This window comes from Oryctolagus cuniculus, chromosome 17 (genome assembly GCF_051225735.1).
Source record: "Oryctolagus cuniculus isolate XC-2025 breed Fujian yellow rabbit chromosome 17, ASM5122573v1, whole genome shotgun sequence".
NCBI lineage: Eukaryota > Metazoa > Chordata > Mammalia > Lagomorpha > Leporidae > Oryctolagus > Oryctolagus cuniculus.
Window position 1 is genome coordinate 17,097,638 of NC_142883.1, and position 27,589 is coordinate 17,125,226.

At 40.9% G+C, this 27,589-nt stretch overlaps 1 protein-coding gene across 7 annotated transcripts in view; it reads left to right on the plus strand.

Annotated features, from left to right (window-relative positions):
- Positions 1 to 27,589, plus strand: part of KANSL1 (KAT8 regulatory NSL complex subunit 1) — a 184,846-nt gene that overhangs the window by 117,617 nt on the left and 39,640 nt on the right. For all 7 annotated transcript variants that reach the window (XM_017349250.4, XM_070060558.2, XM_089316870.1 and 4 more), the window contains 2 exons: positions 13,442 to 13,583; positions 22,153 to 22,254. In XM_017349250.4, coding sequence (XP_017204739.4) covers positions 13,442 to 13,583; positions 22,153 to 22,254 — 244 coding nt within the window. The remainder of the gene's footprint in view (positions 1 to 13,441; positions 13,584 to 22,152; positions 22,255 to 27,589) is intronic.

The following is a 27,589-nucleotide window of genomic DNA, read 5'->3' on the forward strand; positions in this document are numbered from 1 at the left end:
ATGGCAGTCTTAGGGTTCTAAGATCTCTTACCTGGAGTTTCCATGTTCAGTGAACAAGGTAGAAGCTGCATGTTCATTTATATCCTTGGCTTGTGAAGTCACCTGTCTCTCTCTCACTGTCCACTCTGCCTGAAAAAAAAGGGGGGGGGGGAGTTAGCATCACACTTCTAACCTGTATTCCTTCTTTCCTTCTCCCTTCCTGCTTCCCTCTACCCACTTGCCCATTTATTTATTTATTTATTTATTAGAATGTTATTTATTTATTTGAGAGGTAGAGTTACATATAGTGAGAGGGAGAGACAAGAGAAAGGTCTTCCATCTGCTGGTTCATTCCCCAAATGGCCGCAACGGCCGGAGCTGAGCCAGTGTGAAGCCAAGAGCTTCTTGCAGGTCTCCCACATACCACTCACCCCTTTTAAAGACTGATTTATGTACTTGAAAGGCAGAGTTACAGAATGGGTGAGAAGAGGCTGGCAAGTGAACTTCTGTTCTCTGGTTCTCTCCCCAAATAGCCAGCAAGGATTGGGACTGGGCCACTCTGAAGCCAGGAGCTGGAGCTTCCTCGGGGTCTCCCGTGTGGGTGGCAGGGGCCCAAGCACTTGGGCCTTCTTCAGCTGCTTTCCCAGACAAATTAGCAGGGACTGGATCTGAAGTGGAGCAGCCAGGACTCCAAGCAGTGCCCACAAAGGATGCCAGCATCATAGGCTGCGGCTTTGCCTACTGTGCCACAACGATCTCGCCTTCTCTTTTAATAAAAGTTCGAGTACCTGCTATTGGCCAGGTATTGTTCAAAGCTCTCAGTGTGAATAAAGCATGAAAGTGAGCAAGTCAAAACTTCTGTCCTGGAGATGGTTTTAGTGTAGGAAACAGATAATAAGATAGGTAATTAAAAATACTTTTTCATGAAAGTTGTATTAATAAAGCCAGGAGGAGGGAAGGAAAGATGTATATATTGGGGGGAAGGGGAAGGGCTAGGATTTTAATGGAAAAGTTAAGGGAAAGTTTCTATGGAGTGACTTGAGGAAATGATGACAAAGTGAGAATGTCTGCCTTGGGGATAGCAAGTCAAAGGCCCTGTGGTTCAGCTGACTCAGATGTTCAGTGGAATGGAATGAGCCTGGAATGGAATAGGAGATAGGGTCAGAGAAGTAGCAGGTACATGCTGGTGGTAGTGGGTACTACCTTTTGGGAGCCTCGTAGATGTTGTAAGTAAATGGGTTTTTACTCAGATTGGAAACAGCCAGACTAGATTTGGGGTAGAAAAGTAGTATTATCCCACTACCCTGTAACACAATACCAGTCTGGCTGCTACGTTCAGATTCATTGTTAGTTGATCCTTGCTGTTGATGCAAGATTCCCTGGATGTTTCTGGCAGTACTCCCCTTCATCCAGGAGAGGAATGAGTTTCTCTGGGCTACTTTTTATTACAGTCTTGGAAATTGGAAAATGCCAGGCTTGAGTTGCTCTCAGTTTGTTAGACACCTTGTCAACATGTTTTTCCTCTGTCCTGGGATCCCTACCTCAGTTTGCCTTCCACTTCCTACTTATCAGAGATTTTTGTTTTTGGGGTTTTTGTTGCTGTTACCCCTTGTAGGGTTTGTATTTATGTTTACAGCAGGGATGAAATGGGAGTGGGGCATCTATACCATCTTGCCTGGACCAGAATTTCTTGCTAACTAACCAACAAATTAATTTTTGGTTCAACTTCAATTTCCTGAAGTTTTATATTTTTGGTTCCTAAACCTCGATATCTGTAGAGTGGTATTTCTGAAAGTGTGGTCTTGCTTGCTTGTCTTCTGCCTAACGACTATCTGAAAAGTGTTTTATTAATGCAGATCCCTTGCCTCATGTTTCAGGAGGGCTTATTTTTACTTTATTTGAAAGGTAAGAGAAAGAAAGATCTTGTGTCTGCCTGGTTCACTCTCCAAATGTCTGCAATAGCTCAGGCTGGATCAGGCCAAAACCAAGAACTTGAACATCACCTGCTGTCTCCCAGAGGATCTGTTAGCAGGAAGCCACAGGGACTCAAACCAGGCTCTCTGATACAGGATGTGGGGGTCAGGTGACAACTTAATGACTGTGCCAAATATCCATCCCACCTTAAATCATTCGTAAAAGCAGGGGTGAATCTGACAGAAGACCTCTCTCTCTCTCTCTGCCTCTCCTCTGTCTGTGTAACTGACTTTCAAATAAATAAATAAATCTTAAAAAAAAAAAAGCAGGGGTGAGGGACCTTTTTGCTACCATGGGCCATTTGGATATTTATAGCATCATTCATAGGCCAGACAGAATTATTGACTTAAAAATTAGCCTGCCGTGTGGCCAGCCTTATGGTGTAGTGGGTACACCTACAATGTTGGCATCCCATATGGGTGCCAGTTTGAAACACAGCTGCTCTACTTCTGCTCCATCTCCCTACTAATGCACCTGGGAAAGCAGCAAAAGATGACCCAAGTGCTCGGACCTCTACCACCCATGTAGGAGTCCCAGACTTCTTGACTCCTGGCTTCTGCCTGGCCCAGCCCTGGCCATTATGGCCATCTGGGAAGTGAACCAGCGGATGGAAGATTACTCCTTCGCTCTGTGTAATTCTGACTTTCAAATAAATAAAGTATTTTTTTAAATTAGCTTGCTATGGATTCATTGAATTTATTTTAAAAAATTAACATTTATTTATTTATTTGAAAATCAGAGTTACACAAAGAGAAGGAGAGATAGAGTTCCTCCAGCTGCTGGTTCACTCCCCAAGCGGCTGCAGTGGCCAGGGTGGGCTAGGCCAAAGCCAGGACCCAGGAGCTTTTTCTGGATCTCTTACGTGGGTGCAAGGGTCCAAGCACTTGGGACATCTTTCACTGTTTTTCCCAGGCCATTAGCAGAGAGCTGGACCAGAAGTGGAGCAACTGGGAAATGAACTGGGGAAATATGGAATGCCAGCATCGCAGGAGGGAGGGAGGGAGGTCTTCCGTCTGCTGGTTTTAAAAGTTCAAAATCATAGGTAGGCTTTTGTGACGAGTACAGTCAGCAAAATCCATAGCTGTATTCTTTCCTACAAATTATGAGGAAGAAATAGAGGAGAGAAAAATCTATTAGAACCTTGAGATGCAGGACTGGTGTTGTGGCTTTGCAGGTTAACTAACTAACTGTTTGCAATGTCCACATCTGTATTGGGGTGCTAGCTTGAGTCTCAGTTGCTCTGCTTCCAATCCAGTTTCCTGGTAATGTGCCTGGGAATGCAGTAAATGATGGCCTGAGTACTTGGGTCCCTGCCACTCATGTGAGACACCGGGATGGAGTTCCTGGCTCCTGGCTTTGGGCTGATCCAGACTTGGCTATTGCTGCTGTTTGGGAAGTGAGCCTGTGCTTGGAAGATGAATCTCTGTGTCCCTCCCTCTCCCCTAGCCCTGTCACTCTTTCTGATTAAAAAACAAACAAACAAACAAAAAAAACCTTGATGTATTAACCAAATTGAAACATGACCATACAGGAGTCAAATAAGATTGACAAAACAACTGAAGTAATCCAGAAAAATTAACTAGTAAGTGGATATTTGACATTAAAGAATTACTTGTCGGGTTTTTAAATTATGACAGTATTTATGTATATGTTTTTGAGAGACCTTACTCTTTAGAGATAGATGCTGAAATCTTTACAGAGGTAATGATGGGATACTGTGGACTGATTTCAAAGTAGTCCATGGTGGGTATGGGATAGATACTATAAATGAGGATAGGATAGGCCAAAAGTTCATTAATGGTTATGTGTGAGTTCATTATCCTTTGTCTTGTGTTGGAACTTAAGAAAGGTTTGAGATAAAAGAAGCAAGGGAAGGTCAGGACTGCTGGTGATGTTCAGGCCAACGTTGGTGGATTCTTCCCCTTGTCCACATGTTGCTGCTTCTTCCTAAGGCTCCACAATCCCCCTGGTGTCTTCTGCCCTTTGCCAGTTTGCCTGTCCAAGTCCTAATTTAGGCTTTAGTGCCCAGTTTAAAAGTTGTCCTAGATTTCCCACAAAAAACCTGATGTCATTGTTATGATTTCTTACCTTCCATTTAAACTTAACAAGCCACAATTCCTGTTTATTATTGTATCTTCAACTCCTAATATAATCCCTAGTAAGTAAAAATTGCTTAAACATTGTTAAGTGGCAGGAAGGAAGGGAGGGAGGGGATAGTTCATGACAGATTGAATGCCTGTTTTAAATAATCTACTAAAATACAGAAATGTATTTTAAAAGAAATAATGCTGCCATCTGTTGGTTCACTCCCTATATGTTGCACTGGTTGAAGCTAGGCCAGCCCAGAGTGGAACCGGCAGCTCAGTCTATGTCTTTCATGTGAGTAGCAGGAACCTGACTACTTGAGTCATGTCATTACTGCTGCCTCCAGGGTCTACATTAGCAGAAAGCTGGAATGAGGAGCTGTGGTAGCCAGGAGTCTTAGTCACTTCACCGTGGGACATGAGCATCCTAACTAGAGTCAAGGCTCAAAAATGCAAGTCTTTTTTCAGTTTCAGAGGTAATTTGGTTTAAAATGAAAGAATTAGACATTCAATTCCCAGAGCCAGCCTGGGGATGAATTTAAAATCAGTCTACTAACTAGTGACAGAAGAGAATTAAGTTATAATAAAGTTTGTGTTGTAAATTTTTTTTGATTTAGAGCTAAAATGAGATATTTAATACTAGACATTGATTATTTTTCCTCCTGTACCTTATTCCCTTCATCTTTGTAAATTTGGTGAGTGATATCATTGAAGTTGTTGCTGATAATGTGAGGTTTATACTCATGGACTACTTTGGTTTTTACCTTTTACTTCTTTGAGATGGCAGTGGGGCTGGAGACTCAGGAAACTCACAATATGGCACATTGCTAGGGGAAACACCAGTGCTTCCTGAATTTCCTCTTGCAGATTTCTTTTCATCTCATCTTCCCATTTTTCTTTCCTCTTTGTACATTGTATGAAATAGAATTGAAATCCATTGTTATTATATTTATTAAATAGTTATTCTTATTTAATATACACATTGTACATGCCAGTGAGGATTACAGCATTTTAGGAACATGGTAACACTGTGAGGCAGATAATGCTGTTGTTTCCGGGTGTCAATTTACATGTCTACCATCTGGTAAATAAAAGTCAGGTCCTGGCTTGAACCTCTCTTCCTGCTCCTTCCCTTATTTGTTTCAAGCAGGTTTTGAGCTAGGTAGGGAGTTTGGGGTTTGGGGTTGATTCTTTGTTTCCCTTTTGACTTAATAATTTGAAGATTTCCTATTCCTGTCCCACAGTGACCCTAACCTCAGTCTGGATTCTGTGAACCTGGCGAGCTTTGTCTGTGGGTGGTTTTGGTCTCCAGGTTACTTGACTCTGTTGGTTTTATAAGTCATCTGAATCACCTGGAGATTACAGAATGTAAATCTCTGAGGTGTTCTCAGAGTGCTGCTTTCTCACTTGAAGTAGCACATTGGGGCCCCCGCTGTCAGTGGGCTGGGCCTCCGCATGCGGCCCTGGCATCCCCTATTGGCGCCAGTTCCTGTCCTGGCTTCTGCTTTTCCTATCCAGCACTCTGCTATGGCCTGGGAAAGCAGTGAAGATGGCCCAAGTCCTTGGGCCCCTCACCAGTGTCGTGGGAGACCCGGAAGAAGCTCCTGGCTTCAGATCTGCGCAGCTCCGGCCATTGCAGACATTTCAGGAGTGAACCAGTGGATGGAAGCCCTTTCTCTGTGTCTCTCCCTCTATCTGTGGTTTTACATCTCCAATAATAAATACATCTTTAAAAAAAAATGTAGCACATAACTCTTTGTCAGCAGTTTATCTATCAATTTTTGATTGCGCTTAGCACTGTGAAATTTTGTAACATGCTGTGAACAGCCTTTTACTTTGAGTTTGTTAATAAAACTTGTTGCATTAAAAGAAAAGAGCTGAAGATAATGCTGAAATAAATAAAAATGGAATTACCACCATTCAGATATTTCTGACATATTTATCATTGCTTTATGGGGTTTTACAAAAATTTCTACATCGGGGAAAAGAGATAATTCACTAGCCTTGTTCAACTGGATTTACATATAAATTTTCCATATTTGAGTGGAACTAGATGACTTAATTAGGGACAGCAGTAGGTAGATCAGGTGTTTATTATATTATATATCCATCTTTTTGGTGTTACTTTTAGATAAATCGATAGCTTTTGCTGTAGTTTGTGAGAAGAAGGAAATACTCACCTCTTCCATTTGGAGCGCAGTAGGTAGGCATGGAAGATGGAGTTGTTAAAGATTCATTTCAAAAGCAGAGCAGCAGAGAGGCTGACCTTTCATCTGCAGTTTTATTCTCTAAAGAACAGCAACAGCTGGTTCTGGGCCGGTCCAAAGTCAGGTATCAGAAACCCTATCTGAGTGAGTGGCAAAAACCCAAGAACTTACACCAGCCATCATATGTTGTCTCTAAGGATGTATTAACAAGAAACTGGGTTGGTGCTGGTGCTGTGGTGCAGCGGGTTAACACCCTGGCCTGAAGCGCCAGTATCCCATAGGGGTGCCAGTTCAGGACCCAGCTGCTCCACTTCCGATCCAGCTCTCTGCCATGGCCTGGGATAGCAGTGAAAGATGGTCCAAGTCTTGGGGTCCTTGCACCTGCCCGGGAGGACCCGGAAGAGGCTCGAGGCTCCTGGCTCCTGGCTTTGGATCAGCGCAGCTCTGGCCGTTGCAGCCAATCGGGGAGTAAACCATCGTATAGAAGATCTCTCTCTCTCTCTCTCTCTCTCTCTCTCTCTCTCTCTCTCTCTTCTCTCTTTCTGCCTCTCCTTTCCCTGTGTAACTCTGATTTTCAAATAAATCTTTTTTATAATTTATTTTTTTTTGACAGAGTTAGAGAGATAGAAAGGTCTTCCTTTCATTGGTTCACCCCCCCAAATGGCCGCCACGGCCAGAGATATGCCGATCTGAAGCCAGGAGCCAGGTGCTTCCTCCTGGTCTCCAACGCAGGTGCAGGCGCTCAAGCACTTGGGCCATCTTCCACTGCCCACCCGGGCCACAGCAGAGAGCTGGACTGGAAGAACAGCCAGGACTAGAACCCGGCACCCATAAGGGATGCTGGCGCCGCAGGCAGAAGATTAGCCAAGTGAGCCACAGCGCCAGCCCCAGATAAATAAATCTTAAAAAAAAAAAAAAAAAAAGAAACTGGGTTGGAAGTGGAGTAGTCAGGATTTGATCCAAGGCATTTCACTGGGGCATGCTGGTGTTTAAAGCAGCTGTTTAACCCACTGCACCACAGTGCCTCCCCCAGCTTCTTTTCTTTTTTTTTTTAAACCCAAATCAGTAGTGACTGGTTCTACATTAACTAATTAAACCATTACCTCTTGTATTACCCCAAAAAAGATTATATTATTGACACTTTTGATGATTCAGTGTATAATTTCTAATAAAATAAAAGGAGCTTGATTCCCATTTAAGAGGTTAAATCTCCTTTCAAAAAAAAAAAAAAGTCCTTATGTTGATTTGTCTGTCCTAGTCATTTTTTTTAAAGATTTATTTATTTATTTGAAAGGCAGAGCTACAGAGAAAACAATATTCTGTCCGATGATTCACTCCCCTAATGGCCATATTGGTAAGTGCTGGGCCAGGCTGAATCCTGGAGCCTACATAGGTGGCAGGAGTGCAAGTACTTGGACCATCTGCTGCTGCTTTGCCAGGTGCATTAGCAGGCAGCGACTTAACCAGCTACACCACAATGCCAGAGAGAGAGAGGTCTTCCATCTGCTGGTTCACTCCCCAAATGGCCGCAGTGGCCAGAGCTGGGCCGTTCTGAAGCCAGGAGTCAGGAACTTCTTCAGGTCTCACACATGGGTGCAGGGGCCCAAGGACTTGGACCATCTTCTACTTCTTTCCCAGGCCATAGCTGGATCAGAAGTGGAGCAGCTGGCACCCATATAGGACACTTGGCACTGCGGCTACGCCAGTGCCTGCCTCCCCCCCCCCCCCCCCCATCTCCCTTGTTTAAGATTTACAACTAACCCTGTTTTTACAAAAAAAAAAAAGTTTTCAAACATGAGTCGACATACCTAAAAATAGAAATGTATTTATATAACAAATATCTCTTACATAAACCAATATTGGCACATAGGCAGCAACTTAAAATTTACTAGTCATATAGTTTTACAACAGCAAATATTGGTATCCTATTTTATTGCATTTAACTAACTGAAAAAGCTATTCATAGTATAGAATTTTAAAGTATCATTCTGCTGCCTTAGTCTGTATTCTTTTTTTGAGTCTTTGTAACAGTAAGCATGCCCCTAATGCTAAATCAGTGCCTCCTGTTTTTGAGGCATAAATTATCATTGTAAGAAATCTGTATTTTGAATGTTAGGGAGCAACATCTACAGTTTACCTTGAATAAACTGTTGTTTTTATTTAGGGGGAAAATTGCAAAGTGTGGAGCTCTTATTTTTGCCATAATGTAGCATTCTGCTTTGCAGTGAGAGTATAGTAACATATTCACCACTGACCTCAGATTTTAACTCTGTGCTTCTTACTCTTTGCTCACAGCTTGGCTTTCTGCTCATACTGGTGGTATTTCAAACATAAGATATTTTGTGGACACTAGAGTTTTCCTTATAGTCAGTCAGAACTTGAGCAACGTTGTGGAATGAAAACGTGGCAATTATCTGTTGGAAATCACTTCCTGTTTTGAATCATCATGTAACAGATGTATTTTTAGAATGAAACCTGTTCATAAATTGAAGATTGCTGCTAGTAATCCCTTAGTGCTGCCTTTCTTTAATTAGTTTACTGACCTGTCTCCCAAAAGATATCAGGAAGATCAGTTGATATTGTTATTTAAAAGAATACATGAGGAATATTAGAACAAAAGGCCTTTTACTTTGTTGTTTTGACCTCAGGACCTGGGAAAAGGGATTTTCATTAACAACAGGAGAAAAAGATATTTGTGTGTCAAGATTCTTAGGAATTAAAAAAAATGTTTCAGGTAATTTTCTTACCCATTTTCACACAGATTTTTAAGTGTTCTACTTTCTTTTCCCCTTTCCCCCCTTAATGGTAAACACACAAGAAAAAAAAATTCCCCTAAATTCAGAGATAACAAATACGGTTCATATTCATTGCCAATTCAGAGTGCTTGGTGTTCCAGAACACTTAGGAGCTAAGTTCAGAATCACTGGGAGAGATTGCCAGGATTCGTCATCAACCAAGGTTGACTAAGGAGGAAGTAACATAAATTGGCCCAGAAGTGAACCTTAATTTCGCTTTGATTTTCATCTGTAATGTTTTGTTTCAGCTACTTACCTGTCAGTTTGTTAAAATTTTCTCTGAGTAAATATCATTAAGACCACGTTGTGTTACCATCTTCTTTGGCTTCTAGTTGCAGTCTTTCACAATACTTGCCTTCCTTTGTACGGCATTGTTTCCTTGGATACTCAGGATTTGAAAAGAAGCAGAAGAGTTGTATGTTTCCTTGAACATAAAACTGACAGGAAGGACTTTGAGTTTATTTGAGAAAGTTTATGTAGGGAAAATAGGATGATTGGCCTAGTGCTAAGAACAGCCGAGGAGGCTGTTGCACTGGACCAGGGGGTGATAGATGGGGACCTGGTATGGTGGCAGCTTGAGAAGGGAAAAGAGCTTGTAGAAACAAGAAATACAAGATAGGAAGATGGTGAGTGAGCCTTGAAGAATGAAAATGAAAATGAAAATTGGGAATAGGTATGACAGCTAATTAGCTTTGTCCCTTTCACAAAAGGCAGAGAAGGATTTTTATAGCTCAAGAATGTTCCCTTTGTTATTCTTGATCTGTTGAGGCCTCTTTCCTGAATTTAGGTTGGAATTAGACCTGCAGCTAGCACTAAAGGAGATAACTGTACTTAAAACTACCTTCTACTGATTATGACTCCATCAGGACTAAGGAAATGTAAACTGTCTTTTTACTAAAAGAAGATAAATAATTTGGTAATAATTTATCACAGTAGTTGAATTGAATGGCTTATGTTTGGACCATAAAATGTTCAAATACCATTGCTGTCCTTGGTCCTTATAATAATTCTGATTAATTTATTTCTAGCCCTATTGTGGTTGCATTTTCTTTTATTGACATTATATTGTACCTAATATTAAATGTTAACCAGTGTTGAAGCTTATGTATATGTATAGCACCAAGTATGTATATCCTCATAAGATAGGGGGATTAAGCATCATGTAACTGTTTCTTCTTTCTGGAAAAATATTTTGTAGATTTTGAAAGAATTTTTTAGTATTTATGCATTCAGTTATTTATTTGAAAGGCATAGGAAGAGAGAGAGAGAGGGAGATATCTGTCTGCTGGTTCACTTCCCAAATGTCCACAACAGCTAGGATGAAATAGACTGGAGCCAGGAACCAGGGGCTTCCATCCTAGACTCTCCCCGAGTGGCAGGAACCCAAGCACTTGCGTAGGCCATTATCCACTGTTGTCCAATATATCTTAGCAGGGTTCTGGATCAGCAGCAAGGCAGGTGAGACTCCGGCCTTCTCTCCAGTATGGGGTGCCAGTGTTACAAGCTGTAGCTTAACCCACTGTGCCACAGAGCATCAACTACTAAAATACATTACAAGTAGAACTAAATAACAACTCTGCCAGAGGTAATGAATTTGTTGTAAATCAGTTACGGATATAATCATACATTCATTACTTATTTGTATTCTCAACAGTTCTGTTTGTTTATTTTTTTTTAGTTTTCGTGTAGTCTTTACATTTAACAATGGATTTAATCATTTCAACGCAGTGATTGCATCGGTAAATAATTTTTAAAGATTTGATATATTTATTTGAAAGACAGGATTACAGAGAAAAGAGGGGAGAAATACTGAGATCTTCCATTCACTGGTTCACTCCCCAAATGGCTGCAATGACCATGGCTGTGCCAGGCCAAACCATGAGTCCAGAACTCCATCTGGGTCTCTTCTGTATGTAGCAGGGACCCAAGTACCTGGGCCATCTTCTACTGTCTTCCCAGGTACATTAACAGGGAGCTGTCTCAGAAGTGGAGCAGGACTGAAACTGATGCTCTGATATAAGATGCCAGTGTCTCAGGCAGCAACTAAAGCAGCTGTACCATGATACCTGTCCTGGTAAACAGTATTTCATTAAAACCCCTTAATACATTTCTGTGTACGTGTAATGGTGCTTACTCTTAGCTGGTTTCTTTTTATATGTTTTCCCATGCAACTTTGACTTCTGAGATTTAATCATATTGATAGCATACAGTGTAAGTTAATGCTGTTTGCAAGTACATTAAAGAATAAATTATAGTTTATTTACCTGCTTTACCAAAACTAGATTGTAATTAATTTTTAGTTTATTACAAACTACTGCAATGAAGCCTGTTTTCTCAAGCACATGTATAGGTTATGTTCTCATGAACGGAATTTCATGATGCATGGGTTTACATTTTTCACCTAGCAAAATATTTCCAAATTACTCTTTAGAAGCATTGTTGTCCATTTTTACTGTTATGAGCAATGTATGAATTGCTGTTTTATATATGTGTGTGTGTGTGTCAGTCAACAACCTTTGGTTTTACCAGACTTTGAGTTTTTACAATCTGGGTTTGAAATGACACTATTTACCTAATAATATTTTAGCCAAATTCTAATGAGACTTGTAATATTTTTTTATATTTACTGGTCATTACAATTTCATGTGAATTTTCTAAGTGTGCTAAGATTATATTTTGGAGGGGAGTGGGTATTTGGTACAGTGTTTAAGATAACACGTAATTTCTGCATCCCTTATCAGAGTGCCTGATTTCAGTTCCAGGCTCTGGCTCCTGACTCCAGCATCCAGTTAATGTGTACCCTGGCAGGCAGCTTGTATTTGGATCCCTGCCACCAAAGAGACCTGGACTGAGTTCCTGGCTCACACCTTTGGCCTGACCCAGTCCCAGCTGTTGCAGGCACTTGGGGAATTGTCTAGGAGGCAGAAAAATCAATCATTCTTTCAAATAAGTAAAAATTAATTTTTAATAATTTTAAGTATTGTCATTTTAGATTTAAAAATTTCTTTTATATATTTTGATATTTAGTCTTTAGTTATGTGTTATAGATACCTTCTATAAACCAGTGACTTTGTTCATTAGATCTTTAATTTTGTTACGAAATTAGATGGTAACAGATCCTTCCCTCTTCCAAGTCCCAAAAATATCATCCTGTTTTTTCAAGTTTGTTCAGATTTAACAATTTGAGAAGCCAAAATTATGGGTTACTATGTGAGGAAAGGAACTAATGTTACTTTTTCCATATAAAGAAATGGCCATTTCAATATCATTTATTGAATAGTTCAGTCTTTCCTCACTTATTTGAATGCTATGTCTTTCAACTGTCCAGTTCTCGGCTTTGAGGCTTTTTATTCTGTTGCTTTTGCTTTTTGTCATTTTTTGTTTTTGTTTTTTTTTAATTCATATTATATTTTAATATATTTTAATATAAGTTCACATTATACTTTACTTGGCAGAATTTCTCTGCCCTTGGTCCTTCTCCCCCTCCCCGTCATAGGAGCTTTTGGGCTTATTTCTTAGCTTCTGTTGAAAACTTTGTAGGAAACTCGATTGGAATTTGTTTGAATTTATGGATGTATGTAAGAATTGCTTTCCCAAAAAATGTGTCCTGCCTTTTGTTAGGATCTTTATGCCTATCAGGTTTTATTACTTTCTCTGTAAAGATTTTTATGTAGTATTAATTAGCTTTTTTGGTGTTATAAAGAGTTTTATTTTATTTTATTTTATTTATTTATTTATTTATTTTTTTGACAGGCAGAGTGGACAGTGAGAGAGACAGACAGAGAGAAAGGTCTTCCTTTGCCGTTGGTTCACCCTCCAATGGCTGCCGCGGCTGGTGCGCTGCGGCCGGCACACCACGCTGATCTGTTGGCAGGAGCCAGGTACTTCTCCTGGTCTCCCATGGGGTGCAGGGCCCAAGCACTTGGGCCATCCTCCACTGCACTCCCTGGCCACAGCAGAGAGCTGGCCTGGAAGAGGGGCAACCGGGACAGAATCCGGCGCCCCAACCGGGACTAGAACCCGGTGTGCCGGTGCCGCTAGGCGGAGGATTAACCTAGTGAGCCGTGGCGCCGGCCTCAGATTTATTCTTATGTGCCTTATTTTAATGAAGAAAATACTTGTAGTTCCTGAGAAATTAGAGCAGTTTCAGAGAAATAGTGTTTCACAATATTCAGAGAAATGGTGTTCCGGATACCAGAAGCCAGTTCTACTTGGTTAATTTGGAAGTATCTATTCACTTTTATCCGTGTGCATTGTGTGTATTGGTCTTGGGTTTTTCTTGACACTAGAGTTAGCCTGCATAAGGGCCTCTAGAAGTTAACACTCACCGACCTCACCCCTTGTCTCATTTGGTGCAGATGTTATGCTACTCTTGGATTTCACTCGGTTTGTTTCCTTTTAGGAGACGAAGGTCAGAATGGAGATGGGCTGCAGACCGTGCAGCTATTGTCAGTCGCTGGAACTGGCTTCAGGCTCATGTTTCCGACTTGGAATATCGAATTCGGCAGCAAACAGATATTTACAAACAGATACGTGCTAATAAGGTAAGCAATAAGTATCTGGTGTTTTTCAACCCAGCTAAAAACTACCATTATCCCTTTTCTCCTATCTTTTTCTACTCCTTCAATAACTCTTTTACTTTGTCAAGGTAAGTGGTTTAATGATATGATTCGGTGGTTTAATTTATTTAAGAGCCTAATGTTGCTTAGTATAGTACAGAAAACACTGTTACAATATGTTTAATGGAACACATGTTTCTAACAAAACATATGAACATCTGGGCTAACAGGAAACAAAGCCATTGACTGTAACTGTCATATTTGTTACATTTATGAAAAAGTGGCGATGACTATTGAGGATTTTCAGCCTTCCTGCTTGCTTTGCTTAGATGCATTCCTGTTGTACGGCTAAGCTTCCCGTGCTTTCTTGTTAAGAAATAAGGCTTTTCCTAAAAGATTGTTTAGGCAGAGTAAGACGCAGGAGATTGGGATTTTTGTTTTCCTGTGTTCTGTCTACCGAGAAGTGATTGTTACTTAAACCTTTTATCTTTGATAGTGACACTATGTGAGAATTTTCTTCCTGAAAAATCAAGTTTAAAAAAGTCTTGCTCAGTTTGGGAGAAATTTACATGGAAAATTAAGTGTCAGATTTTTTTTTTTTTTTTGTCTGTAGTGTTGTTCAAAGCCCTATGAAAATTGCTTAACTGTGAATGGTATACATTAATCAGTAGGCCAAAAGTTAGAGGGTGACCAGCTGAATTAGACGAACAGTATGATCATGGTTTAGAGTAAAAGTTCTGTGGCGTCCTGTATCTAATGATTTAAACCTTTTACTCCAAAAATTCCACTGGGGAATACTTACATCTCCTTTCCAAATTGGGTTTTTATATAAATCTCTAAAAGTTCAGTAGAGCATATTATAATTGAGAATATAGTCTGGAGGATTCACACACATACTTTTATTCCCTTAGGAGAAGGAGCAAATTAAATCCTAACTTCTTTCAAAATTAGGAGTAGGTATTTGATTCGGTGATTAAAACACATCTTTATTGGACTGCCTGAGTTTCAGTCCTGGCTCCATTCCCAGTTCCAGCTTCCTGCTAGTGCACACTCTGGCAGAGAGTAGGTGATAGCTCCAGTGGTTGGATTCCAGGCTCCTAACGCAGTCCTGCTTGTTGCAGGGATTTGGGGAGTTAACTAGCAAATGGAAAATTCTCTCTCCTGTTGCCCCTCCCCTTCCCCCCTCCCTCTCATTTCTCCCCTCTCATTTCTCCCCTCTCCCTCCCTCTTCCCTCCTCTCCCCTTCCCCTCCCCTCTACTCCCTCCTCCCTCTCCCTTTCTTTGCTTTTTGAATAAATAAACACATTTCTTAAAAACTTAGATGCATGCAGTTGACACAGTTCTGCTTTGCCAGGCACATTAACCGGGAGCTGGATCGGAAGTGGAACAGCCAGGTCTTGAACCAGCACCCATACACATTTCAGCATCGCAGATGGTGACAGCTTTACCCACTGAGCCACAATGTTGACTCCCCAATGCTTTGGTTCTTTATGCATAGTTCAGATTCTTGACAGTGTGTGCTAGTTTATAGGTTCACCACCTTTGTATGAAAAGATAACTTATATATGATTCCTGTTTTATCTCTTAGCTCAACACCCAGTAACAGAGCAGTTTTGCAAAACTTTCAGAAATCTTATATATCTCAATATTAAAATTTTTATCCAGGGTTTGTATATTATAGATTATTAAACTTCAGACTTGGTAATGTTTAGTAATATATTTTCTTTGCAATCTGAATATATGGTGTCTGTTAAGGTTCTGACAGGAAGAATACAACTAGAATGATAGTTCAGATAAGTAATACATCAAGAAAACCTAAAACTTTATTAAATATTTATAGAATATCTTTTTCAACAAATGCAATAGTTTCCTAGGGGCTAGGACAAAACTTTCCAAACTGGGTGATTTAAAGCAACAGAAATACATTCTCACAATTGTCGAGGCCAAGAATCTGAAATCAGGCAGGACCATGTTCCGTCAGAAGGCTCTGGGGAAAATTCTTTCTTGCCTCCTGGCTTCTGGCAGTCCGTGATCATCCTTCCTTCCTAGCTGCCTCCCTGTTGTTGTGGCCAACCTTTTCCCAGTGTGTATGTGTTTGTATTTCCCTCTCATTGGGAGGGCAGTTATTTATATTCAGGGCCTACACTAAAGGACTCATCTCTTTTTTTTTTTTTTTTTGGACAGGCAGAGTGGATAGTGAGAGAGACAGAGAGAAAGGTCTTCCTTTGCTGTTGGTTCACCCTCCAATGGCTGGCGCACTGCAGCCGGCGCACTGCGCTGATGCAATGGCAGGAGCCAGGTGCTTCTCCTGGTCTTCCATGGGGTGCAGGGCCCAAGTACTTGGGCCATCCTCCACTGCCTTCCCGGGCCACAGCAGAGAGCTGGCCTGGAAGAGGGGCAACCGGGACAGAATCCGGCACCCGGACCAGGACTAGAACCCAGTGTGCTGGCGCCGCAAGGCAGAGGATTAGCCTATTGAGCCGCGGTGCCGGCCTAAAGGACTCATCTTAATCTGATTAAATTATTTGTAGTGACCTCTAATTGAGTCAAATAAGGTCACATTCATGGGTGCTAGAAGACATAAATTTTGAGCAGATATGTTCAACTCTTAACAAATAAGCTATGGAACTAATATGCATTTGCCCTTAGGTAGCACTATGATGAAGTCTTTGAGCACCAAGCACTAAACAATTTACACTTGTATGCAGTTTTAAAGATAAAAAAGTGGAAGGTCAAAAGAGGTGATATGGTCATACATCCAAGTGAGTACAGAGCTGAGGTTGGCTTGTATGGCTCCAGAGCTGTTGCTCAAGTTAGCACTCTCTGACCATGGAGGTTGTGTTGCAACTCTGCCAGGCTTCCCAGGGTTTCCTTTGACATTCTGATGGAAGCTTTTATGACTGTGTCTTTGGCCTGCTGAGCTTCTCAGTAACCTGTGCCTGTGGACAGCACTGGAGTGCTTTGCAGGCTGAATATAGGGAAATGAATCCTGAGGAGGTTTTGGGCAAACCTGTGGAAAGTGCTTACAGGCTTGAAAACAGTTTTGTCTGTGCTGGAAAGGGTGATTGGAGAATAGTTCTAAGATGCCCTCAAGGCCCTGTTCTCATTGTTCTGCAAATTAGCATAAGGCCACCTCTTCTTAGCTGGCAGTTTCTCCTTTACACTCTTTTGTCCTGCACAGACTTTTTCTGACCGTCTTCTCTGGCCAGGCTGCAAATTTTCCAAATCTTCCCACCTGGCTGGTTTTTGCTCCTTCTTCTCACTATATGATTGACTGAAGTTGGCCAATAACACCCATGCTGCAGTCCGAATGCTTTGGTGCCTTGAGATCTCATCTACCAAATATAACACACAGTCTCCTGATATAGATACAATATAGCCTGGTTACAGAGATGACCTTTAGTCTAGGTCTCAATAGAATCATCATTTTGGTCTGAAACCTTATCAGCATGGCTTTTATTATCAGAATTCAAGTCTTCTACTCCTGAGCCCTCTCCAGAATCGTCTAATGCCCTCACTTACTGCATTCTAGGCTTTTTTTTTTTTTTTTTTTTTTTTTTTTTTTTTTTTTTTGACAGGCAGAGTGGACAGTGAGAGAGAGACAGAGAGAAAGGTCTTCCTTTTGCTGTTGGTTCACCCTCCAATGGCCACTGTGGCCGGTGCGCTGCAGCTGGCACATCACGCTGATCTGAAGCCAGGAGCCAAGTGCTTTTCCTGGTCTCCCAGGCGGGTACAGGGCCCAAGGACCTGGGGCATCCTCCACTGCACTCCCGTGCTACAGCAGAGAGCTGGACTGGAAGAGGGGCAACCAGGACAGAATCCGGCGCCCCAACCTGGGCAAGGCGGAGGATTAGCCTATTGAGCCAAGGCACCGGCCTAGGCATTTTCTAGCCTGATCCTCCAGATTTATCCAACAGCTGCCAGTTAACCAATTCCAGAGCTGCCTCCAGATTTGCATGTATAGTTACAGAAACAGCCCTACCCTCATCACTGATTTTTCTGTTAATAGCCTTTTGTTAACAAGATAATCTGAGGTAGACTAACTATATAAGGGAAGAGGTTTATTTAACATCAAGATTTTTTTTTAAAGGAACAAAATTGATTCCAATTTAAAACAGAGTTCATTTCAGGAGAAAAACATGAGAAGTCAATTTCCTCAGGCGGCTCTGGATTAGAGAATCAGGGCCCCAGCCTGGGTCCCCAGCCCCTCCCACCAGGCACCCCCAGGGGAGGTTGCCATTGAGCCAGTTCGTGCCAGACTCCTCCTCCCCTTCCCTGAATTTACAATACATGTATCTCAAATGGTAGAAGGTTTAAAAATAGAATTTTTTTAAAAAAAGCATTTTATAGAAAACTCTCTTAAATAGGTTTGGGTTTGAGTCGTCTACAATCAAGGGCACATAACGTAGACTGTCAGCAGGGCATTGGCGTCTGTGACACGAGGACATCTCTCTGGGGAGAGACCCAGGCTAGCCTCCAAATCTTCAAGGTTCACAGTCCAAGTTGGGCCCGTTGTTTCTGCCTCTGGTAGTGGTGTGCTTGCTGGCAGAGTTTGGAAGTGGCACAAAGCATCACCTGGCAGGAGATGGAAAATGTGTGTGTCTTCCTGGGTCTGTGGTTTCTTAGAAAGTTGCCAGGATTCAATCATGGGGTCCTCATCCTTGGGCCCCTGTGAGTCCCATCATCTCCTGACAAAGGCCTCACCTCCAAATACTATAATTGGATTAGATTTCTGCCCTCAAGGTCCCATTCATGTAAGACTTTAGATATTAAACCCCTGAGTGGAGTGGGATTGAGCAGTATTCATCATAGCACTAGGCAAGCCCATGTTGAGATTACCATGACAAATGTAGAGTGGAACTTGATTTTTTTTTTAAGCTAATAATACCCTTTCCTTTCATGGCTAGTAAACATGAGTATAGCTTTTCTCAAGTAAATTTTGATGTGGAATATAATAACTTGTATATGGAAAAGGGCATAAAGGTTATTTTGGGAAATTTGAAGTAATCTTTTAGACTGCCTCTGTAAAGCCTCACTGTCAGTAGTGTCTCCAGTTGGGCTGTGTCTCTGCTTGTTGAACTTCTTTTGGCAAAAAAAATTGTAATACTTTGCCTGCTTCTTTATTCAAGGCTGGAGGAACAAATTTCCTTATGGTAGACTCTTATTTTTCTTATTCTCAGGTTTTCACACTGCCCTACACAAAGTAGACTGAGTAAATGCTACCTGCAGGAATAGATTTTAGCAGCTTTTAGCTGCTTGCATCCTTTTGGGTATGAGGTACACTGCAGATTAAAGGATGCAGTATTTGGTTTTGTATTCTATAGAGAACTTCTATATTTTGGTGGGAGGAAACAATATATGGATGACTGTTATATCACTGCGGCAACTAATGTATATTAACACATTTTGAGCACATATTTGCAAAAATAAGTATGATTAAAATGTATGTATTTTCAGAATACTTCTGAGCAGAATGAGAACTTCATTCTAATTACAGAATCTTATTACATCCTGCAAGCACATTTACATGGCTGGTTGATTCTGTCTTCAAACACTTGTGTATATGCAGAGTCCAGCCACCTCTTCTTTCTGCTTGTGTTTGACCCCAGTCTTTATTCCAGTATAATAGCTAGATTGATCTTTTAAACTCTTAAATCAGCTAATTTCTCCCTCTTTAAACTCTGTAGTGATTTCCTATCTAAGAAAAAAGCTGGAAGTACTCACTATTGATAGACCCGGAAAGAGCTCTCTCATTGTGTTTTTCTGACGTCAGCTCCCACCAGTCTCTCTCTACTCCGTTCACTCCAGCCATACCAGTGTCCTGCTATGCTTCAAATCATTAGGCTTGCGCTTACCTTGAAATGTCCACATCAGTTCTTCTCCCAGATATCCCCCGAAGTATGGTTCAACTTTTTTCCCCCTAGTATTTTCTCAAATGTCACCAGGATAAAGTGTAGTTTATCCTGCCTAACATTAAATAGTGCCAACCTTTTCCCAGTGTGTCTGTGCTTGTATTTCCCTTTCATTGAGAGAGCAGTCATTTGTATTCAGGGCCTACACGAAAGGACAAAACTTAATCTGATTAAATTATTTGCAGTTACTTCTGATTGAGTCAGATAGTGCTTGCTCTGTAGTTTAAGGAAACTACATGCTTTAGGAAGTCTGGCCACAACTAGGTTTTCTGTTAACCAGGGATGTTTTCTTGGAAGAAGGTGAGACTTGGACTTGAAAAGTTCTTTAAGGCCCAGTTCTCTCAGCTTCTTCCTGCCTGGTCCTGGTTTTTGAACTTTCCTTGAAGCATAGCCCTGGCCATAATGCCTGTTTTTACTCCTGCCTCAAAGGAAGAAACCAAGACCAGCTTCTGCCCAAGGCCATCAGGCACATCAACCTCTCAGGGTTTGTCAAAGGGAGAACAAAAGCAACAAGGAGCAATTGAACGGATGAACAAACCTGTGAGGTTTTGAAAGCACAAAAGAGGTGAACTCTGCCAGCCTTTTTTTTTTTTTTTTTGCCAGAAGAGGTCATGATTGATCAAAATCCCAAATTTTTGGGTAACAACATTTGTCAACCATCTGAAAAGGTGCTGCATCATCTGATCAGAGTGGAAGTGACAGAATTTGAAGATGCTAAATCAGGTTACAGAATAGATTTTTATTTTGTTGAAAATCCTTACTTCAAAAAATAAAGTTCTCGTCAAAGAATTTCATCTGAGTGAAAGTGTAGTGATCGATCTTCAAAGTCCACTGAAATCAAATGCAGATCTGGACATGGATTTGACAAAACATTCAAGTAAACACAGAACAAAGCCCGCAGGAGGAGACAGCATGAAGGACCAGAGAGCTGCTTTACCGATGCAGGTGCAGATGAGTATGAGAGCTCATCAAGGATAATATTAGTAGAAAACATTGATGGAGTCCAACTTTTTTTTCCCCTCCTCTAGTCCCTGGGAGCAAGTTGTCATTGTCTTATTTTTATTTTTTTTCCCTCTTGTGCTTCTCCCTGTTTTTGAGGTCTTTTTTTTTTTTTTTCCCCTCTGTACCATGGTTGTCATCTTATTGTGGGGAAACTACATTAAGCATAATACAATGGGAAAAGCATCTGTACCCCTTTCTGTATTCTTTCTTGTCTTGACAAAAACTGTTTGGAATCAACACTACTGTGCATTATGAGGAAAAAGGAAAACCTGTTACCTTCACTCTGCTGGAAGCTGGTGGGTGCCAGGCCCCTCTGTAGTAGTGCTTAGAATTCTAGCTTTTTCACTTTTCTCTGTTTATTGGGCTCAGAGATTACTCTGTGTCTGTGTGAATACAGTTAGCATTTACTAGCATGGATTTGTCTTTCTCTTGTTTAAAAAAAGAGTTACAGAGAGAGATCTTCCATTCTGCTGGTTGACTCCCCAAATGACCACAACAGCCAGAGCTGAGCTAATCCAAAGCCAGGAGCCAGGAGCCCAAGGACTTGGGCATCCTCTACTGCTTTCCCAGGCAATAGCAGAGAGCTGGATAGGAAGTGGAGCAGCCGGGACTCCAACCGGGGTCTGTATGGGATGCCAGAGCTGCAGGCTGGGGCTTTAACCCACTGCGCCACAGCGCCGGCCCCATATATAATTTGAAATATGTAATCACATATGTAATTTGAAAAAAATTTTTAAATGGGGTATAGAAGATCAGCAGAGGGTGGGTTTTTGAGGTGTTTGGGTGGTTAAGTGGGCATTTTGACAACATGGCTTATCCTTTGGCATGTTTAATTGTGATGCTTAATGAACATCCTTATATTTTAAAATGACAGTTTTAGTTTTTTATTTGAAAGGCAAAGTGACAGAGAAAGAAATCTTCCATCTGCTGGTTCGTCTCCAGATAGCCACAATGGGTAGGGCTGGGCCAGGCCAAGACCGGGAGCCTGGAACTCCATCTGAGTTTTCCATTGTAGTCTACTTAAAGGTAGTTTCCACATAAGTTGAGAATCATGGTTTAAAGAAGAGACCTCGAGATGGCACTTGGGCCATTTTCCACTGCTTTCCCAGGCATATTAGGGAGTTGAATTGGAAGCGGAGCAGCCGTGACTGGAACTGACACTCCATTATGGGATAGCAGCATCAAAGGCAGCAGCTTGCCCAGATACAGTTGGTTGAGCTCATCATTTAGAATAGTAGCCCATTCAGTTTAGTAATCCTTACAGCACATTTGCAGTCATATTAACTAGAAAAACTGTATAGAGTTTCATTAGTAATACAGGACAAAATAGCATAAGCTGATAATGATTCAAGATCTGGAAGATCTGAATAAAGGATGCTAAACAGCTGACAAGCCATGAAAGTCAGAGCATTCAAGTGGAGGAGACGGGAAGTATAGATCTGAGTCTTGTGACTTACTATTTCGCTGCTGCTGGGCTTTTTGTTGAACTAGCTCTGAGGATGAAAAGCTCCTGCCCGTGTAAAGGGAAAAGGCCACTGGTAGATCAGCCCCTGCCCCCAACCCTTTAGAGATTAACTCCTAAATTAAATTTGCAATTTAAACTGCTCATTTATGCTGTTTTTCTCCTCTCTGTCCTGCAGGGGTTGATAGTTCTTGGGGAGGCACCTCCCCCAGAGCATACGACAGCAGACTTACTTCTTCTTAGCTCTGAGGTGAAGACAGATCATGGAACTGATAAATTGGTAAGTTTAAAAGATAGAAAATAGGAAATGAAGAATTCAGGGTGTAGCTTCAATACAACTTATTCTCAATAAGGAGGATCCTCGTACCGGCTGAAGGAAGGAAACCCTTTAATAACTTTGGCATTTCAGGATCTGAATTCCTGGCAACGTAAGGCCTCTCTTGCAGCTTCGTAGCTGACCTTAGAATTTAAAAGCACCTGCTAACTCTGAAGATTCCACAGCCAAAGCAGATATGGCACAGTGTTGCCAAGGCTCAGGAGATAGGACTCCTTTGAGAAGTAAAATACCTTTCTGAGCCTGCATAAAATGAGAGGTCTTCATAAGGTTGCCAGAAAATGTGTATTTGAAAAAATGTGTGCCTGCATTTCAGTTTTTTGTACCAAGATATGTTAAATTCCTTTTCCCGTGAACTTTATTATTTACGCACACATATGTAATCTTTTTATTAGAAGATAACACTGGAAGTTTAACTCACAAAAACATGGAAAATACTGCTGTCTGTGGGTGATTCCATCTTACTCTACAATGGCAATACCTTCATCTTCCCTACCCTTCTGTATCCTTAGCGTCTAGCTCAAATCTTCCTCTTATGTGAGGTCTTTCTTTCCCTGTTTCTTTCCCTGTTTCTGTGTTAATTAATAACTTCTTTCTAAATTCCAAGAGCACTTGTTTCTTTCCTTCACTTTTTTACTTTCCCTAAAAAAAATTTAACTTTTACATCCCAGTGACTTAATTGGAAACTCCAAAGTCCCATTACCCTAGTTTATATTTTTGATTATGCCCCCTTAGAGGCTAGTAGTGAGCAGTGCTGGCTCTTTAAATTGTGAGCCAAACTAGCCAGTCACTTGTATCTGCAAGTTGGCAAAGTTTGTTATCCTTTATTTTTATTGTTAGCAAAAACTCATATGATATGGAAGAAACTGACTTTCCAAAGAAAAATATCTTGGAGATGTTTAGATCTTGCAAAGGTGGTTCACCCAGTCTGGAAGCCACCTGGTGTTTCTAGGGATAAATGTGACGACATGAAGAGATTGAGGATTCTTTTTGCAAAGCAGGGTTCAATAAAGAACATCAAATTTTGCCACTATTCCAGTCCATGATGTAAATTCATTATACACTATCTACAGAATTTTGGGTTTTTTTGTTTGTTTTAAAGCGAATTTAGTGATTTCTCTAGGTAGCATAAAAATTGAGAGAAAGCATATGGTCAGGTAGATTGGAAGGTCAGCTGGTGGTATGATGGTACAGGAAACTTGAGGCATATATGATTAGGAGTATGTTCTGTATAGACATTCATATGTTTGTATACAGAATTTAGGAATCTACAGTTAAGTTTTTTCTCTCACCTCAGCGCTTTTTAATGGATATGACATAACACTGTCTCACTGTGTTGATTCTTATTCTGAAATAATTTATACACACTAGAGCATGCCCCCTTTAGGGATTGATCCCTTTCTCTATCCCCCATTCACTTGTGCATCTATGTCTGATGTGTTAACTTTGTTAAGGTTCTTGAAGGTCAAGGCCATCTTCCTCTTTGTGTTGGCTGCATTAGTTTTTATATTATACAGTAGAGTGTCTTTTGGAGTGAGTGAAATAAATATGAAAACAGTTTAATAAATAGTATTATCTTTCCTTTGTTAATAAATAGATGCTTTTTTAAAATGATAAATATTTGCAAAACTGTGCCCAACATGTTAATTTTCAGGCAAAAGGTTTCATTGTAGGAAGGCAGTACTTAATTTTGCCTTTTTGTTATTTAGCTGTTTTAATAAAGAAAAGTGTCTTCTCAGTTTTGCCTTAAAGCATCTTAGGTCACCTGTGCAAAGGGCAGTTGTAAGTTTTCATACTCACATTTAACCATTTGATTATCCATTTCACTATCAGCTTCCCCCTGCTAAATGTAGTTACTTAGTGCCTATTTATTTTACAAAAAAAAAAAAAAAAAATCAGACTTGTAAAATGATGTCAGAGATGCTGCGTTTATTTTGTATTTTAAAATCTGAAGCTCACTGGAATTATGATGTAGAATATGTACCGTTTTAAGGAATTTAGACACGATTCTCAAAGATATTTCTTTGAGATATTTCTGAGAATACAGTGACTTGTTAATGAAAGAAGGAATCATTGTGTGTAGATACTGGAGGAAAAGATGCTAAAATAAGATTACTCAGTAGTTTATAATCAGTATACAAAAGTAAATAATTTTCCAAGAGTTGATGACTTTTAGGTGGGCTTACTAGATGATGTCCTATTGTTAGACTAAAAGGACAGTCTTTCTTTATTTATTTTAATCTTCTAATCCACATCTATCTCCATTTATTTTCTATTTTTAATCTTTCAGAAGTTTTCATAGTTTTAGTGATAGAAGTCATCAATCTCAGCACATTATCCCCTCCTTATTGATACTTGTTCAGTTCTGGTTCCCAAATAAATTAGGTTTCTTTTTTTTTTTTTTATAGATTTATGTATTTGAAAGCCAGAGTTACAGAGAGAGAAGGAAAGGCAGAGGGAGAGACTTGGGCCATCTTCTATTGCTTTCCCAGGCCAGAGCAGAGAGCTGGATCAGAAGTAGAGCAGTTAGGACTTGATTTGGCGCCCATGTGGGATGTGGGCACTGCAGGTGGCTTTACCCACTACACCACAGCGCTGGCCCCTACATTAGTTTCATGTTTGCTACCCCATATACAAATAAGTATATTTGAAAAGTACAATATTTTCGTTAAGTGCATTATTCCTATTATATACAATCAAAATGCTATTTGCTAAGTTAAATAGGTTAGTTTTTTCCTGTACGGGTGTGATTATGTTACTGTTTGGCAACTCGGTTAAGTTCATCTTTTACACAGTATTCCAGTTGTTGTGTCCCATCCCTCCTGCCTCCCACAGAAAACAGTTGATTTTTGTGAAGGGTTACTATGATTCTTAAAGCTGTTGGAGAATCGACAGTCCCTTATTACCCTCTTCCCTTCCCATTTCTCCCTTCTTTCCGTCCTGTTCTCACCTGTCTCCTGCAGTGAAACAATTTTTATTAGTTTCTGGGTGATCCTTCCTTTATTTCTTAACATTAATAAGCAGATCCATGTATGTTTTTCCCATATCTCCTTTTATAGTAAGTTTGTTATTTTTTTAAGGTTTACTTATTTTGAAAGAATTGCAGAGAGAGGGAGAGACAGAAAAAGATCTTCCATCTGTATTTCACTCCCCAGCCAGCTGTAACGGCCAGCTCTGGGCCAGTCCAAGTCCAGAAGCTTCTTCCAGGTCTCCCATGTGGGACCTAAACACCTGGGCCATCTTCCACTGCTTTTCCCTGGCCTAGCAGAGAGCTGGTTAGAAGTGGAGGAGCTGGGGATGGGATGCTGGTGTTGCAGGTAGCAGCATTACTCGCCATGCCACATCTCTGACCCTTGGGTAAATATTTTTTAAAAGACGGGATTTGAAATTGAGGATGATTTTTTTTGTTTGGTTGATTGGTTGATTTAGCAAAAACAGTGTTGCTTCTATGACAGTTGACGTGGAACATGGTTATTTGTTAGTTTCAGTTTTTGTAAAATGAGATTTATTCTTTTATTCGTTTCGTACTCATCTTACTTTACAGAAGTGATGGGAAAAACAAGTGAAGTACTAATGCCGTTTCACTAGAAAGGCATGCTAAAAATGTTAGGTATAGATGTTTTTAAATAGTGCAAGATACGTTCTTTTTACCATTGGTTAAGCAAGCACAACTTTTTCCTTATTATAGCTTTGAGGTCAACATGGAGGATGAATGGTGTATTTTCCTGATCAGATTTTTTGGATAGAGGGATAGATGCCGGCTAAGAAGTGCTTTGTCCTGGCATTAAAACACTGAGAATCAAGTTCCTGCAGCGCTCAGGTATCCCACATGAGAGCAGGTTTGGGAGTCCCACCTTTTCACCTCTAACCCAGCTCCTTTCTAATGTGTCCGGGAAAGCAGTGGAAGATGGCCCAGGTTCTTAGGATTCTGCCACCTACAGATGGAGTTCCAGGCTCCTGGTGTCAGCCTGTTCCAGCCTGGACCATTACAGCCATTTGGGGAGTGAACCAATGGATGGAAGATTATCTCTCTCTCTCTCTCTCTCTCTCTCTCTCTCTCTCTCTCTCTCCCTCTCTCATTCTCTCTCTCCTTCTCTCTCTCTTTAACTCTTTCAGATAAATAAGCAAATCAATCTAAAAACCACACAGACACTGACAAATTAAGCCTTTTAAAGTTAATTGGGCTTTATGTGAATGAATTACATAATAAGGATTTATAAGACATTGCAATTGCTGTATTTCTTTAGCTTCTAGATGCATATTTTCAACAGTGTTGGTAAATATAAACCCTAAGTCTAGGAGCCATTGGACTTGTGACAGCATTATGCTGGTTGAAACTTTCTAAAATTAACTAACTCAGCATTCAGTTTTCTTTCATCATAAGCTTTATAGACGTAGGAAAGTAAAGCACATGATCCTGGTGGGGTTTTTCTTTTTTCTTTTTTGGTTCACCCCCCTCAAATGGCCACTAAGGCCAGCACTGCACCGATCTGAAGCCAAGAGCCAGGTGCCTCCTCCTGGTCTCCCATGTGGGTGCAGGGGCCCAAGCACCTGGGGCATCCTCCACTGCCCTCATGGGCCACAGCAAAGAGCTGGACTGGAAGAGGAGCAACCAGGACAGAACCTGGTGCCCACATGGGATAGTGGCACCACAGGCGGAGGATTAACCAAGTGAGCCACAGCGCCGACCCTTTTTTCTTTTTTTAAACATGCAGAAATATAAGTCTAGATACTTAGGTTGGTGGAAGTGGAACTTTTCAGAACCTTGCACTTGAGTTTAGCACAAGTTTCTGGCCATAATGCTAATTTATGGAAATGACTGGTATACTGTTTATAGGCCAGGGATATTTTGGTGACTTTAAGCAAACCAAAACTATGCTGAGTACCAGGATGGGGTGCTTGAGGCGTGAAGTAATTCATACAAGTCAAAATCTTAATTTATTTTGATAGCTAACTGAAACCAAACTGTTAAATTTTCTAGCCCAAATGAAGGTGATGCATTTAAGAAAATGCATATTTCTACTAAACGCATATTTCTAATAAAAAAGAATACATATACCGGGGCTGACGCTGTGGCTCGCTTGGTTAATCCTCTGCCTGCGGTGCCGGCATCCCATATGGGCGCCGGGTTCTAATCCCAATTGCTCCTCTTCCAGTCCAGCTCTCTGCTATGGCCCAGAAAGGCAGTAGAGGATGGCCCAAGTGCTTGGGCTCCTGCCTCCCTCATGGGAGACCTGGAAGAGGCTCCTGGCTCTTGGCTTCAGATTAGTGCAGCGCTGGC